Source organism: Scyliorhinus torazame, chromosome 13 (assembly GCF_047496885.1).
Source record: "Scyliorhinus torazame isolate Kashiwa2021f chromosome 13, sScyTor2.1, whole genome shotgun sequence".
NCBI classification, from domain to species: Eukaryota; Metazoa; Chordata; class Chondrichthyes; order Carcharhiniformes; family Scyliorhinidae; genus Scyliorhinus; species Scyliorhinus torazame.
In genome coordinates, this window is record NC_092719.1 from 204,733,104 (window position 1) to 204,752,618 (window position 19,515).

The window sequence follows — 19,515 nt, forward strand, 5'->3', positions numbered from 1 at the left end:
TACCATTTTGGTGTGTGTTGGAAGGATTTGCAGATTGATACTCGACCTGTCCGGCCACATTATGAACGCACCTTCCTTGCCCATTGGGTCCTTGGGTGGGACTTAAATTTGGAGCTTCTGCTTCAGAGGCAGGGACGCGAACCAGTGCGCTGCAGGACCACGCATGGATGTAAGGTAGGGAAGTGAAATTGAGATAGAACATCAGCTGTAAGCTTCTTGAATGGCAAAGCTGGTTCCAGGGGCCATATGGCCAGACCCTGCTCCTATTTTCTCTGTTCATAACCCTGTTTGGAAGGCGCTTACTCAGAATTTCTATCTTACTGATAATTAAGGAGAAAGCCTTGCATTTATATAAGAAGCTTATCACATTGTGGAAACACCTTTACATACTTTGAAATTATTGCTAAGTTGGCAATGGCGGCAGAATGAGATAAATGGGATAAATGAGCGTGGAGGCTGTTTGTAAATGGTATTAGTGACGGATGGTTGTCAGGTCATGAAAGTAACTTCTTGATTTCATGAATCATGACAATATAGACATGGTCAGTCTAGAATTTCATCCCAAGGACAAAACTTCCAACAATTAATTCCTCGAATATCAGCCTCCATTGTGCCTGTCAATGAATTGTGGTAATTTTCTTAGTCTAAATCATGATTGGATTGGATTGGATTTGTTTATTGTCACGTGTACCGAGGTACAGTGAAAAGTATTTTTCTGCGAGCAGCTCAACAGATCATTAAGTACATGGGAAGAAAAGGGAATAAAAGAAAATACATAATAGGGCAACACAACATATACAATGTAACTACATAAGCACTGGCATCGGATGAACCATACAGGATGTAGTGTTAATGAAATCAGTCCATAAGAGGGTAATTTAGGAGTCTGGTGACAGTGGGGAAGAAGCTGGTTTTGAGTCTGTTCGTGCGTGTTCTCAGACTTCTGTATCTCCTGCCCAATGAAGAAGTTGGAAGAGTGAGTAAGCCGGGTGGGAGGGATCTTTGATTATACTGCCCTCTTTCCCCAGGCAGCGGGAGGTGCAGATGGAGTCAATGGATGGGAGGCAGGTTTGTGTGATGGACTGGGCGGTGTTCACGACTCCCTGAAGTTTCTTGCGGTCCTGGGCCGAGCAGTTGCCATACCAGGCTGTGATGCAGCCCGATAGGATGCTTTCTATGCTGCTTTCTTGGTTCTATGCTTTCTATAACTCCTTCTAACCACAGGGAAATAACAAAATGGGAACAGACTATTTATTCAACCCAGCCAGCCCGTGAATATGTCTCACCCCATGCTGGAATTACACACCCTGTACCTCCAACACCCCCCCCCCCCCCCCCCCATTTCCTTCTTCCATCAATTTAATCCAATTTTGAATTTTGCCATATCACAGAATTGTTACGGTGCAGAAGGAAGCCGTTCGGTCCATCGTGTCTGCACCGTCTCTCCAAAACGAGCATCATGGCTTCACTGCCATTCCCCTGTCTTTTGCCCGTACCCCTGGACATTGTTTCTATCAGGTCCATGAGGCCCGATTTTAACCTGACAACCCACCGGGGTGTGGAATGGATTTTATATTCCATTGTCTCCAGTGTTCAGATAATATTGAGGCCATCTTTCCACTTCAATCAACAGTCCTTGAAGAGAGCACTGGAATCTCTCAATGATTTTTGCAAAGACGTTTCTCCTCCTCCCTCATGAAAATCTTTTGCATTTGACCTCATGTCGATGGGGCGGTATGGTGGCACAGTGGTTAGCACTGTTGCCTCACAGCGCCAAGGACCCAGGTTCAATTCCGACCTCGGGTGACTGTCTGTGTGGAGTGTGCATCTTCTCCCTGTGTCTACGTGGGTTTCCTCCGAGTGCTCCAGTTTCCTCCCACAGTCCAAAGATGTCCAGGTTAGGTGGATTAGCCGTGCTAAATTGCTCCTTGGTGTCCAAAGGATGTGCAGGTTGGGTGGGGTCATGGGGATAGGGCGGGGGAGTGGGCATAGGTAGGGTGCTCTTACAGAGGCTCGGTGCAGACCCGATGGGCCGAATGGCCTCATTCTGCACTGTAGGAATTCTGTGATGCCAGTAGGAATTCTATGATGCCTCCCCCACCCTCATCCTACACCCATCACTCAGTGTAAATCCCCAGTTCTATCATCGTACGTCCCACAATCTAATCCCAGATTGAATTTGGACACAGTGCAGCAGCTGCCCAGGCTGTGTTGCCCTTTTAAGGGGCTCGGAGCCCGATAGGAAGCTTTTGGTGCGCAGATCTGTGCCGGATCGAATCGAGCTGGTGTCACTGGGCTGATCGCTGGGTGCAGTTTGCAGGGTCGCCGAGGGACGGGAGCACCTTTCCCGGTGTGACAGCTGCAGTCGGTAACACCTTCGAGATCCAGTGCCGGGTGAGCCCCACAGAGACTTGGTGGCGGGAGCCAACTGCAAGTTATCAGCTGGAGTTTGAAACCAAAGTAGGTGTGTTTAAAACCCCATTAGATATGAAAGCAGGCATGAGAAGTTCAGGTTAGAAACTGACAAGTGGAGTGATTGATTTCCGAGATGCAAGTGAAAAGGATAAACTTTCAATTGAAATTTGCTCGAATGCTTATTTTCCCCCCTCCCAAATGCCCGTTTAACCGGGTCATATTGTGTTTGGTTGGTAACCGTGTTAAGTTTAAGAGGGTGGCGCCGCAGTGATCAATGTGCAGTGGAGTGGATCAGTAATTGGAGAGAGAGGAGAGTCCGTGCATTTTCTATTACCCAATAACCTGAATCAATGAACTGAAACTCCATAGATTTATAAGGGGTGTAACAACACATTTCTTCAATTCAATAACCGAGTGACATTTAACAAGGTTTCTCTCTTTCTCCCCTGGCATGATTTAGATAAATGTAACGGCTATGCCCAGGAATGAAATGAAACTGACAGTAGAAATGTCTGAAAATGAAAGTGAAACGAAGAGGGGCGGGGGGGAGATTTTTGTGCTTCATTCCCGTTTAGGTTGTAGGAAGTGCGCCAGTATTGTTGCCAACTTCTCTTTTGCTCAAGGGTTACATTCCTCCTGTGTTTCTGTCCATGCAGAATCTTCAAGCATCAATTGTTATTTTATTTATTTTTCCCAGACCGGGAATTGTGAGCCCCCCCGCCCCCCCCCCCCCCCGCTCTTCTTGACAGGGTGGATGTGCCAGCCTCACTGGTGACAGCACAGCAGGCCATTCGGCCCTTTCTATCCATGCCTGGGTGTGGGCTGGAGGCACAGAGGTGCAACCGCCTGGTTCAGAGGTTCCTGGGTAGCCCACTTTCAGACATTGGTCACCCCGCAACCTAAGGAGGTGCACAGTCATAGAGGGAGGTGCACAGTCAGAGGGGGAGGTGCACAGTCAGAGAGGGAATAGGTGACCATCAGTCAGAAGAAGGGGCATTGTGGGGGGGCTCCGCTGCACTGTCAGAGTTGGAGAGCAATAGCGGTTGGAGACTCGATGAGTGAGGGGCGCAGACGGGCGTGCCTGCAGCCGCAGACGTGACTCCAGGACGGTGTGTTGCCTCCCTGGTGTCTGGGTCAAGTGTGCCACTGAAGGGCTGCTCAACATTCTTGAGGGAGGAGGGTGAACAGTCAGAGGTCGTGGTTCACATTGGTACCAATGACCGAGGCAGAAAGAGGGACGAGGTCCTACCGCAAAATTTAGGGAGCTGGGTAGCAGATTGAAAAGCAGGACATCAAAGGCTGTAATTGCGCCCAGTGCCAGGTGCTAGTGAGTAGGAATAGGAGGATAGAGTGGATCAGTGCCTGCCTGAAGAGATGGTGCAGGACGGAGGGTTTCAGATCCTGGATCAACGTGGGCAAGTGTGAGGTCTTGCACTTTGGAAAAAAGAATAGAGGCATGGACTATTTTCTAAACTGTGACAAAATTCATAATGCTGAAGTGCAAAGGGACTTGGGAGTCCTAGTCCAGGATTCTCTAAAGGTAAACTTGCAGGTTGAGTCCGTAATTAAGAAAGCAAATGCAATGTTGTCATTCATCTCAAGAGGCTTGGAATATAAAAGCAGGGATGTACTTCTGAAGCTTTATAAAGCATTAGTTAGGCCCCATTTAGAATACTGTGAGCAATTTTGGGCCCCACACCTCCGGAAGGACATACTGGCACTGGAGCGGGTCCAGCGGAGATTCACACGAATGATCCCAGGAATGGTAGGCCTAACATACGATGAACGTCTGATGATCCTGGGATTATATTCATTGGAGTTTAGGAGGTTGAGGGGAGATCTAATAGAAACTTACAAGATAATGAATGGCTTAGATAGGGTGGACGTAGGGAAGTTGTTTCCATTAGCAGGGGAGACTAGGACCCGGGGGCACAGCCTTAGAATAAAAGGGAGTCACTTTAGAACAGAGATGAGGAGAAATTTCTTCAGCCAGAGAGTAGTGGGTCTGTGGAATTCATTGCCACAGAGAGCGGTGGAGGCCAGGACGTTGAGTGTCTTTAAGACAGAAGTTGATAAATTCTTGATTTCTCGAGGAATTAAGGGCTATGGAGAGAGAGCGGGTAAATGGAGTTGAAATCAGCCATGATTGAATGGTGGAGTGGACTCGATGGGCCGAGTGGCCTTACTTCCGCTCCTATGTCTTATGGTCTTATCACTAGTTCTGTTTCTGGGGAAGGTGAGGCCTGTTAAAGAGGTGCACTGAATGGGAAGCTGAATCTGAATGCGACCAATGTCCTTGCAGGGAGATTCGCTGGTGCTGTTGGGGAGGGCGGGGTTTAAACTAATTTGGCAGGGGGGTGGGTGACCGTGTGGAGGTAGAGTCGGGGGTGATGCACAGCTAAATATAGGAGATAAACCAAGTCAGTCTGGAAGGCAGAGGAAGTAGAGACATGTTCAGGCACAAGGGAATATGGCAAGGCTGGGTGGCATTTATTTTAATGCCAGGAATGTTCGGGTGAGGCTGATGAACTGCGGGAGTAGATTAACACATGGGAGAATGATAGCATTGTTATCACAGAGACATGGTTGAGGGAGGGGCGGGACTGGCAGCTCAATATTCATGGGTATAGAATCTTCAGGCGAGACAGGGGTGGGGGGGGGGGGGGGGGGGAGAGAGAGGAGGTGTCATAATAGTCATCAAGGAGTCAATTAGTGCAGTGAGGAGAGCTGATACGTCAATTGAAGCCATATGGATGGAATTTACAAACAAAAAAGGGTCAATTGCATTGCTGGGAGTGTGCTAGAGGCCCCCAAACAGTCCGGGAGAGATAGAAGAGCAGAGATGTTGGCAAATCTTAGGGAAGTGTGAAAACAATAGGGTACTAATAGGTGATTTCAAATTCCCCAATATTAATTGGAATAGGCAATGTGTGAATGGCTTAGAAGTGGCAGTATTCTGACAAGTGCATCCAGGAGAGCTTTTTGAGCTAGCACATAGATAGTCCTAAAAGAGAGGGGGAGGGACTTGACCTAGTTTTAGGGGATGAAGCTGTGTAGGTGGTGGAGGTGTCAACGCAGGTGAGCATTTTGATGACGATGACCATAACTCAATAAGACTTTCAGGTACTTATGGAAAAGGATAAAGGTAGACTGGAAGTAAAGGTCCTGAATTGGGGAGGGCTGATTTTAATAGAATAAGACAGGATCTGGCCAAATTAAGAAGTAACTTGTAAGATCGACATAATCTTTATTAATGTCACAAGTGGGCTTACAGTAACACTGCAATGAAGTTACTGTGAAAAGCTCCTAGTCGCCACACACCGGCCCCTGTTTGGGTACACAGAGGGAGAATTCAGAATGTCCACTTAACCTAACAGCACGTCTTTCGGGAGGAAACCGGAACACCCAGAGGAAGCCCACGCAGACGTGGGGCGAACGTGCAGACTCCACACAGACAGTGACCCCAGCCGGGAATCGAACCTGGGACCCTTTCGCTGTGAAGCAACCGTGCCAACCACTGTGCTACCGTGCCACCCATGAGAGCAGTGGGAGTCATTCAAAAAGGATATAGAGAGCGTACAAAGCCACCATGTTTCTGTAAAGGTAAAGGGTGGAACCAAAAGGTCTAGAGAACCCTGATGCCGAGGGAAATACAGGATTGGGTCAGGAAAAAGGGGAGCTTATGGCAGATTCAGGGAGCTCAAAACAGTGGATGTACGAGAGGAGTAGAAAGTGGAGGGGGGTACTTAAAAAAGAAATCAGGAGAGCGAAGAGGGGGCATGAAAAAATACTTGTGGGCAAAATAAAGGAGAATCCCAGGGTGTTTTATAAATATAATCAGGGAATGAATAGGGCCCTTTAAGGGACAAAGTGACAATCTGTGTGTGGAACTGAAAGATGTAGATGAGGTATTAAATGAGTATTTTGCATCTGTGTCCATTATGGAAAATGACAATGTAGGGATAGAAAGGAGAGGGGGGGGAGAACTGTGATATAATTGAACAGATTTGCATTGAGAGGGAGGAGATGTTAATGATTTTAATGGGATTAAAAGTGGATAAATCCCCAGGTCCAGATGAGATGTATCCCAGGTCGCTGTGTGAGGCAAGGGAGGAGATTGCAGGAGCTCTGATGCTAATTTTCAAATCCTCTCTGGCCCCAGGTGAGGTGCCAAAGGACTGGAGGACGGCTAATGAAAATGAAATGAAATTAAAATGAATGAAAACCGCTTATTGTCACAAGTAGGCTTCAAAAGTTACTGTGAAAAGCCCATTCCGGCGCCTGTTCAGGGAGGCTGGTACGGGAATTGAACCGTGCTGCTGGCCTGCCTTGGTCTGCTTTAAAAGACAGCGATTTAGCCCCTGTGCTAAACTAGCCCCTGTGCTAAACTAGCCCCTGTGCTAAACTATCCCCTAATGTGGTGCCATTATTCAAGGAGGGAAGTAGCGAAGAACCGGGTAATTAAAGGCCAGCGAGTCTAACATCAATGGCAGGGAAAATATCGAAAAAAATTCTGAGGGATAGAATTAATCTAATTTAGAGAGCCAAGGATTAATCAAGAATAGTCAGCATGGCTTTATGAAGGGGAGTTCATGTCTAACTAAAATTGATTGCATTTTTCAAGGAGGGGACTGGGAGTATAGATGAGGGCAATGCCATTGATGTAGTCTGTGTGGACTTCAGTAAGGCTTTTGACAAGGTCTCACATGGGAGACTGATCAGGAAGTTAAGAGCCTCTGGGGTCCAGGGCACTATGTCAAATTGGATCCATAATTGGCTTAGTGGCAGGAGGCAGAGGGTGTTGGTCAAAGATTGTTTTTATGAGTGGGAAGCTTGTGTCCAGTTGGTATATTGCAGGGATTGGTACTGGGTCCATTTGCTGTTTGTTGTGTACATTAATGATCTAGACAGGAATGTGGGTGGTATGATCAATGTTTGCAAATGAAACAAAAATTGGTGGTGTAAATAGCGAGGAGGAACGCCTTAGATTACAGGATGATATAGGCAGGCTGGTCAGATGGGTAGAACAGTGGCAAATGGAATTTAACCCTGAAAAGTGTGAAGTGATGCATTTTTGGAGGACTAACAAGACAAGGGAATACACAATGATTGAAGTATACAAAATTATGAAGGGCATAGATAGGGCAGATAGGAAGAATGTTTTCCCCTTAGTTGAGGGGTCAATGACCAGGGGTCACAGAATTAAGGTAATGGGCAGGAGATTTAGAGGTGATTTAAGGATAATCTTTTCACCCAGAGGGTTGTGGGAATCTGGAATTTGCTGCCTGAGAGATTGACAGTGGCGGGAACTCTCCCAACATTTAAGAAACATTGAGATAAGCACTTGTATTGCCGCGGCATGCAAGGCTACCAACCAAGTGCTGGAAAATGGGATTAGAATAAATAAATTCAGGGTGGCACAGTGGTTAGCACTGCTGCCTACGGCGCTGAGGACTCGGGTTCATGATGGCCAGCACAGATACTATGGGCCGAAGGGCCTCTTTCTGTGCTGTAAAACCCGATGACTTTGCCAGTCCCGCTCTCCAGTCCTTTAGCTCTGCAAATGTTTTCCCCATCAAATAATAACTCCGTTCCCTTTTGAAAGCCCCAATTGACTCTTCCTTTACCACACACTAGGGTAATGCAGTCCAGATCTTAAAGCTGAATTAAAAAGATTTTCTTCATGCCACCGTTGGTTTCAGTCTACCATTCACCTTAAATCTGTGGCCTCTGGTTGCCGATGCCTTCACCAATGGGGGCATTTTTTCACCACCTGCTCTGTCCAGATTTGTCATGATTTTGAATACCTTGACCAAATCTCCTATCAACCAGTCCCAACTGCCCCAGTCTATCTGCACAACAGAAGTTACCCATCCCTTGAACCATCCTGGAGTGTGTGCAGCAGGGTAGCACAGTGGTTAGCACTATGGCTTCACAGCGCCAGGGTCCCAGGTTCGATTCCCAGTTTGGGTCACTGCCTGTACGGAGCCTGCCCGTTCTCCCCGTGTCTCCGTGGGTTTCCTCCGGGTGCTCTGGTTTCCTCCCACAAGTCTCAAAAGACGTGCTGTTAGGTGAATTGGACATTCTGAATTCTCCCTCCGTGTACCCGAACAGGCGGTATAGTGTGGCGACTAGGGGCTTTTCACAGTAACTTCATTGCAGTGTTAATGTATACCTATTTGTGACACAAATAGCTTTTTCACACACACAGTGGCTGGGGTCTGGAATGTACTGCTTGGAAGTGTGGTGGAGACAGATTATATCGAGCCATTCAGGAGGCATTAAGATGGGTATTAGATGATTACTTGTGCTGCGGTACGGGGAAAAGGCAGGAGAATGGCACTCCTAATGCTCCTTTGGAGCGCTGGTGTGGACTGAATGCTGTAACAATTCTGTGGTTGTGTGATAGTCCAGTTGTAGTGTCTTATAATACTTTTATAACTGTTCATCACTGTTCTCTGTTTCTTATCACTCCGCAAATTTCATATCCATGTTCCCACTGTCCCTTTTACTCCCGAGACTTTCACTTCACTGGCAGGTCTGTGATGTGTCATCTTAACAAATGCCTTTTGGAAGTCCAGGTACACCACATCCAACACGTTAACTCCATCAGTCATCCCTGTCACCTCAAAAGGAACTCCAGCTAATTAAACATAACTTCCCTTTAAAAATGTCTGTTACTTTTCCTTAATCGATGAACATTTACCTGAGTGACTGTAAATTTTGTCTTGGATTATCGCTTCTCAAAGCTTTGTTGACAAGGTTAAACTGACTGGCAGGTAGTTGCTGAGTCTGTCCTTGCACTTTTACTGAATAAGGTTGTAACATTGGCAGTTGTCCAGAGCAATCTGGCTCCGCTGTTTTTGGGGGGTTTAAGATTACGACCAGCGTCTCAGCAATTTCCACTCTCACTTTCCCCAGAGTCCTTGGATGCATCTGATCCGGTGAGTCTAATATCTCCTTTTTAGCTATTAATTGTCTCAGCTACCTAATTTCTCACTAAGTCTTTGACAGCATCTTCCTTCGGCACGGACAGATGCCTCACTGCATATACTCCCCTGCCTTGCTGGTCCATAATTGGCCCCATCTTCTCTTTTACTATTTAGGTGCCTACAGAAGCCTTTAGGATGACCTTTCATGTTGGTCTCTTCTTGGACTCGTCTTTGCTCTTTATTCTTTCTTTTTGAACTTTCTGCAATCAGTCTGGTTATTACTTTCTGTTTCATCTCCCTCTCTATGGTTTTCATCATCCAGAGAGCTCTGGCTTTTGTTTGTTCTGCTTTCCCCAATCGTGGGAACGATCTTCGACCTTACCCGAACCATTTCATCTTTAAAGCATTGCTACTGCGCCAGCTAGTCTTTGATTTGTGTTTACCTGGGCCAGATGCGTTCTCACTCCACCAAAGTTTGCCCTCTTGCCCTTTTAATTATTCTTACCCTGGATTGCACCTCATCCTTTTCCATACTGAGCTTAAAATTTATAATGCTATGATTTTTATCTGTTAAATGGTACCCTATTGATTTTTGGATCCACTTGCCACAACATGCTGCTCATATATGGTCTGGTGGTAGAGATCCCAAGGTCCTGTCTAAGAAACCTTTGAACAGTCTTGGTGCTGTGGGCAGTCGGTGGTGCAGTGGTCAGCACTGCTGCCTCACGGCACTGAGGACCCGGTTTCGATCCCGGCCCCGAGTCACTGTCCGTGTGGAGTTTGCACATTCTTCCCATGTCTGCGTGGGTCTCCGGCAGCACGGTGATGCAGTGGTTATCACTGCAGCCTCATGGCGCCGAGGTCACAGGCTCGATCCCGGCTCTGGGTCAGTATCCGTGTGGAGTTTGCCCACTCTCCCCGTGTTTGCGTGGGTTTCACCCCCACAACCCAAAGATGTGCAGGGTAGGTGAATTGGCCACGCTAAATTGCCCCTTTAATTAAAACAAAAGAATTGGGTAATCTAAGTTAAGAACAGTTTTGGTGCCACAATACTTAATGGAGGTTGTTCTCACTGTGTTTCTTAACTTTATTGAATGTTTAGCAATTCCTATGAAGTCATTCTGCATTAGTGCTAGGATCAACTCCCAGGTAACTGTAATGGTTAACGTTTGCCTCTTGGCAATCTGTTTATGAAGATGCCTTGTTTAAAATGCATCATATTTCTTCATGTGGAGTCCGACCACAGTTTTGTGCGATACTGAGCCTACATTTAATTCAGTATTTGAATTAAACACAGCACAGATGACCAGTTATGATCTATTATTTACTATTTGGAATGTGAGGAGAACATATTTCACGCAGCAAGTGATAATGGCCCGAAACTCGCTGCCAATGAGGGTGGGATGCAGAGATGATCAATAATTTCAGAGAGAAATCGGATGGGCGCTTGTGGGAAATACATTTACAGGATTATGGGGGTGGACTGGGACTGACTGGATTGCTCATTGGACAGCATGGACTTGATGGGCTGCATGGCCTCCTTCTGTGCCGTTGTGACTAATAAGGGACAGCGAGCCACTGAACTGCGCGTGGAACCAGGAAAATCCCAGGTTCAAGCTGTGCTCTGCGCTGTTTCAGCCACACTCAGCAAGGGTAGTGTTGGGTCGAGGTGCAACTGGTTATAGTGGCTATGCTGTTGAACTAGTACTCCAGAGACGTTCAAATCCAACCACAACAGCAGGGAAAGTTTCATTTAATTAATTGATTTTTTTTCAGGATACAGTAGATAACTTCACATTTATGCATTTGCCTCCATGTATTTGCCCACTCACTCAACTTGTCCACATCACCTTGAAGCCTCTTTAATGTCCTCCTCAGCACTCCATTACCACCAAGTTTTTTGTTGTCAGAAAACTTAGAAAAATACTTTTGGTTCCCTCATTCAAATCATTTGATGTATATTGTGAATAGCTGGGGCCCAAGCACTGATACCTGTCAGACCCCACTAGTCACTGCCTGCCTCTTTGAAAAAGACCAATTTATTCCTACTCTGTTTCCTGTTTGCTTATCAATTCTTAATCCATGCCAGCGTATTACCCCCAATCCCATGCGTTTTAATTTTGGACGCGAACCTATAATGTGGGACTTTGCTTTATGAAAGTCCAAATACATCACAAACATGGGTAACCACAAGTTTGGTGAAAAGGTAGGTTTGAAGGAACAAAAACAGAAAATACTGGACAATCTCAGCAGGTCTGACAGCATCTGTGGAGAGGGAAGGAAGCTAACGTTTTGAGTCTGGGTGACTTTGTCAAAGCTGGTTTTAAGGAAGGCTGTAAGGGGGAGGGATTTCCAGAGGATGAGGCCTAGCTGGCTGGAAACAAACCAACAATGGTCAAGCAAAGGAGGGAGGATGCGGTGGTGGGATAGGGGACTGGGTGTGGGGGGTGGGGTGGGGTGGGGTGGGGGGGGGCTGGGGGGGTGGGGTGGGGTGGGGGGGGGCTGGGGGGGTGGGGGGGTGGGGTGGGGTGGGGGGGGTGGGGGGGGAGGCTGGGGGGGGTGGGGTGGGGGGGGTGGGGTGGGGTGGGGGGGGGAGGCTGGGGGGGTGGGGTGGGGGGGGCTGGGGGGGCTGGTGGGGTGGGGTGGGGTGGAGGGAGGGGGGTGGGGGGGTGGGGGGGGAGGCTGGGGGAGGGGGGGGAGGGAGGCGGCTGGGGGGGGGGGGAGGGAGGCTGCTGGGGGGGGGAAGGGAGGGAGGCTGGGGGAAGGGAGGGAGGCTGGGGGGAGGGGAGGGAGGCTAGGGGGGGGGAGGGGAGGGAGGCTAGGGGGGGGGAGGGGAGGGAGGCTAGGGGGGGGGAGGGGAGGGAGGCTAGGGGGGGGGAGGGGAGGGAGGCTAGGGGGGGGGAGGGGAGGGAGGCTAGGGGGGGGGAGGGGAGGGAGGCGAGGGGAGGGGGGAGGGGGGCGGGGGGAGGGGGGCGAGGGGAGGGGGGCGAGGGGAGGGGGGCGAGGGGAGGGGGGCGAGGGGAGGGGGGCGAGGGGAGGGGGGCGAGGGGAGGGGGGCGAGGGGAGGGGGGCGAGGGGAGGGGGGCGAGGGGAGGGGGGCGAGGGGAGGGGGGCGAGGGGAGGGGGGCGAGGGGAGGGGGGCGAGGGGAGGGGGGCGAGGGGAGGGGGGCGAGGGGAGGGGGGCGAGGGGAGGGGGGAGGGGGGAGGGGGGAGGGGGGCGAGGGGAGGGGGGCGGGGGGAGGGGGGCGAGGGGAGGGGGGGCGAGGGGAGGGGGGGCGAGGGGAGGGGGGGCGAGGGGAGGGGGGGCGAGGGGAGGGGGGGCGAGGGGAGGGGGGGCGAGGGGAGGGGGGGCGAGGGGAGGGGGGGCGAGGGGAGGGGGGGCGAGGGGAGGGGGGGCGAGGGGAGGGGGGGCGAGGGGAGGGGGGGCGAGGGGAGGGGGGGCGAGGGGAGGGGGGCGAGGGGAGGGAGGCTGGGGGGGGAGGGAGGCGAGGGGAGGGAGGCTGGGGGGGGAGGGAGGCTGGGGGGGGAGGGAGGCTAGGGAGGCTGGGGGGGGGAGGGAGGCTAGGGAGGGGAGGGAGGCTAGGGAGGGGAGGGAGGCTAGGGAGGGGAGGGAGGCTAGGGAGGGGAGGGAGGCTAGGGAGGGGAGGGAGGCTAGGGAGGGGAGGGAGGCTAGGGGGGGGAGGGAGGCTAGGGGGGGGAGGGAGGCTAGGTGGGGGGAGGGGAGGGAGGCTAGGGGGGGGAGGGGAGGGAGGCTTGGGGGGGGGAGGGGAGGGAGGCTAGGGGGGAGGGGAGGGAGGCTAGGGGGGAGGGGAGGGAGGCTAGGGGGGAGGGGAGGGAGGCTAGGGGGGAGGGAGGCTAGGGGAAGGAGGGAGGCTGGGGGGGGGGGGGGGGGGCGGGGGTGCACAAATGACCAGAGCCAGACTGTCTTTGCAACTCCCAGTGCACTTTCCTCAATACAGGGAGACCAAACACAGATTGGGTGACCGACTGCTATTTAAAACCCCCTTTTGTAAAGTCTGAGAATTCGAACCCTGACCTTCCGATCCCCGGTGGTTTTAATTCTCCGCCCTCTCCTACTCTGACCTCTCTGTCCCTGACCCCCTACGCTGCTCCAGTGAAACTTAATGAAAATTTGAGGAACAGTAGCCCATCTATCAGCTCAACACTTTACAGCTCAACACTGACTGAGTTCACCAATTTCAGATCTGAATCTCTACCGCCATTTTTTCATTACAGCATCAGCCAATGGTTCTATTTACACCGCACTTCCCCCACCCCCCTCCCCCCACCACCACGCTGACACCTTTTGTCCATTTTGTTTTGCCTTGAACCATCATCCCTGTTGTCATTGAACTCTCCTACCTTGCACCCTATCGCACATTGTACCTTTAGTCCTTCCCACTCCATCCCTTCTCACTGTCTCTGTCCTCCCTCATTTTGCTCGCTCAATGTTTCCAGTTTTGATAAAATGACACAACCTGACACCTTAACTCTCCACAGGTACTGCCACACCTATTGAGTGTTTTCAACATTTCCAATTTTAATTCCAGTTTTCAGCATTTGTCGTATTTTGCATTTGTGAAGAAAAGAATGATCATTGGGATGTCCTGAGTTGGATGTTCTGTCTGGCCAGCCAAAAGGACCAAAGTGGTCATTCTCAGCCCTGTACAGTGTTGTTTCACAAGGTGCTATATAAATGCAACTTTTCTATTTCCCCTTCACCAGGAAGGAGAGTTCAGTTTAAATTCTGCGTTTGACAAAATCTATCTCTACTTTCCTCAGACTTGCAGACCATGGCTACTAATGAGAATTCCACAGAGATCGATGAAGGCCTCTATTCCAGGCAATTGTAAGTACACTCGGCGTAAAGCAAACTCCTCTGGTTAAAAGAAACATGCTGGCAGAATGGAAACTAGATAGAGGTGAGGAACAGGACAGTCAAGTGGGCAAACAAGACTGATCTCCGTTATGAAGATAGATTGGAGAAATCAGGCATGTTTTCTGTGGAGAAAAGAAGGCGGAGGGAGATTTGACAATTCAAAATCACGAGGGGCCTGGACAGAGTAGATGGGAAGAAATTGTTTCCACTTGTGAAAGGATTGGGAATGAGAGCGCACAGATTTAAAGTAATCGGCAAAAGGAGAAAGAACCATAGTAGAACCATGGGCAGCACGGTAGCACAATGGTCAGCACTATGACTTCACAGCGCCAGGGTCCCAGGTTCGATTCCCGGCTTGGGTCACGTGCGGAGTCTGCACGTTCTCCCGTGTCTGCGCGGGTTTCCTCCGGGTGCTCCAGTTTCCGCCCACAAGTCCCGAAAGACGTGCTGTTGGGTAATTTGGGCATTCTGAATTCTTCCTCTGTGTACCCGAACAGGCACCGGAATGTGGCGACTTGGGGCTTTTCACAGTAACTTCATTGCAGTCTTCATGTAAGCCTACTTGTGACAATAAAGATTATTATTAATCGGCAAAAGGAGAAAGAACCATTTGAGGAAAAACCCGGGCAGCGCAGTGGCGCCGTGGTTAGCACAGCTGCCTCACAGCGCCGAGGCCCCAGGTTCGATCCCGGCTCTGGGACACTGTCCGTGTGGAGTTTGCACATTCTCCCCGTGTTTGCGTGGGTTTCGCCCCCACAACCCAAAGACGTGCAGGCTAGGTGGATTGGTCACACTAAAATTGCGCCTTAATTGGAAAAATGAATTGGGTACTCTAAATTTATTTTACAAAAAGACAAAAAAAAGGAAAAACCTATTCTCTCGGCGAGCGGTTCAGGTCTGGAATACACTGACTGGACTGTGGTGGAGGCAGGTTCAATTGAGATATTCAAATAAGAATTAGACTGCTACCTGTAAAGAAAGAATGTGATCTGTTAGATTTGTCCTTTATAACTATTGGAAGTTTCTCATGGATTCCAGTGAGGCCCGGTGGTTTATAGTCACTTAATAAGTTGTTACTTTGCTGAAAAAAGGGACGTGTGACCAAATAAATTGTCATTCCCCCATTACTGTTGGCGGTTTCTTGTGAGCTGCCCTGATGACTGTCACACCTTTGACGCATGTCTCTAGTTTTCCAGCAATCAACTTCTGTAACCAAACCATGCTAATTTGTTACTAAATTTGTTACTTTCTTCATTAAATGTGTTCCCTGAATTTATATGAAAATATTGTGTTTTCATTCAGCAACAGAAATTAAAGTGTTTTAAAAAAAAAATAAAAAAATTTGAGAGTATCCAATTAAGGGGCAATTTAACATGGCCAATCCACCTAACCAGCACATTTGGGTTGTGGGGAGTAAGACCCACGCAGACACGGGGAGAATGTGCAAACTCCACCCGGACAGTGACCTAGGGCCGGGTTCGAACCCGGGTCCCCAGCGCTGTGAGGCAGCTGTGCTAACCACTGTGCCACCCCCGAAATCAAAGAGTGTTGAGGAGAAACTTCTTTCTTCAAAAAAAGTCGTGAGGCAACCCACGACCACAAGTAGTTGTTGAGACAAATAGTACAGACCTATTTTCAAGTAAAACCGCATGCAAAGTAAAACTAGTTAAGCAAATGAGGAAGAAGGCTTCTGCAGAGTTTTGCTGTTCGGTTAGAAAAGGAAGGATAGAAGGAACCTGGGGTGTGTATAAATATTGTGATGACTGATTGGATCCAAAGCCTGTTTTTATGTGGTATGTTCAATGTCATTTACCTCTCTTTTTAAAAAAAAAAAATAATAATTCAGGCCAATGATTTTTGATGACTGACTAACTCCGCTCAATCCTTGGGAATGCCATGCGTCCCAGGATCCTTTGCAGGTGCTTTGAGGGTGATATTCTGTGACTCTGTCCATTTTTTAAATGAAAACCATGGAGTAAGAGGCTCTGAGTGTAGTGCTCTGTGGTAAACCACTGTTGCACCTGTATTAGGTGATGTACGGTAGGACCTGTACTACAGGTTCGCTGGTAGTCCCTGACTGCTGGCTCCGCCCAGGAGGCAGGGTATAAATATGCATGTCCTCCAGCCAGCAGCCATTTCGCCAGCTGCTGTGGGAGGCCACACATCTAATAGCAATAAAGCCTCAGTTGGATTCAACTATCGTCTTTGTCCAATTGATCGTGCCTCATGCTCGCAAATTCAAAGCAATGCCGGTTAAGAGGTGACGGGAATGGGGGGGCGAAATCCAGGGTAAAGTCAGGAGTTTCCGGCGGGATAAAATTGAGATAGGTAGGATGGAGTTGGCATGGGGCAGCGATTGTTGGCATAGGACAATGATTGTTGGCATAGGGCAGTGATTTTAATTTTGTCCACGTTCAGAGACAATACAGGTGTAAATTTGCCAGTCTCACCGTTGCGGGATAGTCACCGGCGGGATGGAAAATCTGACCGACCATTTAAAGGGCCGTTGCCCTCGGGCAAGATTTCCAGTCAAGGGCGCAACAGGAAACTCCCACTCCAGTGAGGCCGGCACATTCAGTGAAGTCATTTGAAGGTTAGGGTATTGGAGAACACACCAATGGAGATTGTTCCATGGGAATGAAACCTGGGAAGTGTGTAGGATTGGTTGCAGGGCAGAAACAAAATAGATGATGAAGTTGGAGGTGACCGTAAGATACAGAAGCTGCAGAGAAAGGTACTTCCGCCGGGATGAGTGGCTCTCTGGCCGTGACCAGACTCTACCTGAAGTTGCAAAACCTGTCGGAGCAGTAGACCAGTCACTAGTTGAGCAGAGAACAACAACGGAGGGGGTAGGAATGTTAGCTCATCAGCCACTCCAAAATTTACCCAACACAGCACCAGTTGAAACTTGTGGTGTAGAAATATGACCTTAACAGTCCAGAGTTGTCCAGGAATTTTGATGCCTAATTCTCAGAAACATCAGGAACTGGCTGAGGAAGACCGAGAGCAGGCTGGTCCGGGGATGTACACTGGGAGTTTAAACAAGCAGTTAACTGCTAGTTTGGGCTAAACTGTACCCATTATTATAGCAAGGGAATGTAAACAGTGGAAGAGAGGAGATTGAAAGTAAAGAAAGTATACGGCACTTCTCATGAACACCATAAGCTTTCCAAGTTCTTCACACAGTAGTTTTTAAAATGTAGAAACTCAGCAGCCAATTTGCGCATAGCAAGCTGCAACAATGTGATAATGATGAGATGATTTTTTTTTTTGTGGTGTTGATAGGGGGTTACATTTTTCCCCCTCCCCCGGGACTTAGTCCCAGGCAGAAGATTGCAGTACTGCTTCGGGCCACTGCAGCGCTGTGCCTGGCTGGGTTTGGCCGGCAGCTTTCGAGGTTGGACTTCCTTCCAAGGGTGGTTGGAAATCCTGCCCGCTGCCAATAAGGGGCGTTAAATGGTAATGCGAGTTTGAGAGTCGGCGGCTGTGCGCCTCGGGCACTCGCCATCCTTAAAACTCTACCCTATGTGCTGTTTTAACATCGGAAGTGAATTGATTGAACACGTACTTAACATGTAGAATAGAATCCCTACAGCGCAGAAGGAGGCCATTCAGCCCATCGAGTCTGCACCGACCCTTCGAAAGAGCACTCTACATAGGTCCAATCTCCCACCCTATCCCCGTAACCCCACCCAATCTTTGGACACTTGGGAGCAATTTATCATGACCAATCCACCTAACCTGCATATTTTGGACTGTGGGAGGAAACCGGAGCACCCGGAGGAAACCCACGCAGACAAGGGGAGAAAGTGCAAACTCCACACAGACAGTTACCCAAGGCCAGAATTGAACCTAGCTTCCTGGAGCTGTGAGGCAGCAGCGCTAACCACTGTTCTTTGTCAACCGAGTGATAAAGTCAGAAATTTTGGTCGAAAGACGAATGAAGTGCTGCTTTTTATTCTTTCTACGTCCAGTAGCTGTTGAGTGTTTGTTAATCCTCCTTTGTCCTGTAGCCACCTAAAATGGCTGATTCCCAATTAGAATGGTCAAACCCCGATCTAAAATGGCGAACGGAAGAGGCTGATGGGAAAATCAGCCAACAGGACTCAAACGGACAGCTGCAGGTAAAACAGTGTATTCGCCTCTGGGGAAATCGGCCCAGACCGATTCCTGCAGCCATCAACATCACAACAACCCAGCCATCTGCATATTAAGCAGCCATCCCAGGGAACAATTGCTACACATTAGCAACATAAAGCCGATCCAGACCTGAGGGCGCCAGCAGGGGCTGAGACAAAGAAAGGTAAACGACCACCCCTCGATCAAGGAATCGCCCCATTATTGGAGCATATCGAACCAAGTGATTGGGACCAAGTCCAATCACTTGGAACCAGGTACGAGGTCCGTCCCGAGAGGTGGGAAGCCCCTGGGGACTATAAGAATAGGGGCCAGGTTCAACTCGACCCTTCTCTTCCTGCTCGCAACCTTCGAGACCCTTCGACAAGAAAACTGTAAGTGTTATTCCTGCGATCACTACCAGATAGGCGCTCCTGACTATCGACTTGTACCAGCTTTGAATCCCGCAGGCTCAGACCCAATTCGAAAGACCATTCGTTTCCCTGACCTGGTAGGCCATCACCAAAGTTAAGTATTGGCCTTTAGTGGTTGGTAGGTAGTCTAGAAGTAGGATTATTGTATAAGTATTTATTGCTGTATATAATAAATGATCGTTTATTTAACTTTTACTAAGCGGTGTGCTGCATTATTAATCATTACTTGGACTTGAACCACGTGGCGGTATCAGAAAGATACCTGGTGACTCATGAGCAAAGATTACAGAATTAGAGCTAATAAAACTAAGGCTAAAACGAGCAACAGTCCCCAAGTTGGGACTCCGTAATTTCAATTGATCCACCTTCGAACTTAGTAATTAGTTAATTCATCAACGAAGTGAATAAGGATAGACTGATAGATAGGCGGTGTGTTGTAACTGCAACGTGGGAGTTAGTGGGATATATTGGAGTGAATTATTGGGTAAAGAATGCTGACGCAGCCAGCGACGCCCACATCCTATTAATGAATTTTTTTTAAAAATCTCCTTGTGGTTAGAGATTAACTTAGAGTGAGAGGGTGAGGATCCAGGTTCCATGATCCATGTGGGAGACAACAACCTTGATAGAGGTAGGATGCTCTGCCGAGAGACGTGGCCATCCCAGATGGCTACACATATAGTACCCACACAATCTGACCGTCTTATCCGGTTTGAGTACCGGGACCATCGCTGCCGCC

At 49.1% G+C, this 19,515-nt stretch overlaps 1 protein-coding gene across 3 annotated transcripts in view; it reads left to right on the forward strand.

Annotated features, from left to right (window-relative positions):
* The first annotated feature begins 2,263 nt into the window (after nt 1–2,263).
* The window catches only part of uba1 (ubiquitin-like modifier activating enzyme 1), a 416,000-nt gene continuing 398,748 nt past the window's right edge, over nt 2,264–19,515 (forward strand). For 2 of the 3 annotated variants that reach the window (XM_072472934.1, XM_072472936.1), the window contains exons 1-2: nt 2,264–2,460; nt 14,130–14,196. In XM_072472934.1, the coding sequence (XP_072329035.1) occupies nt 14,141–14,196 (56 nt within the window). In that variant the 5' untranslated portion in view covers nt 2,264–2,460; nt 14,130–14,140. Of the gene's footprint in view, nt 2,465–14,129; nt 14,197–19,515 lie in introns of all 3 variants that reach the window. The other variant, XM_072472935.1, reaches the window with a different exon arrangement.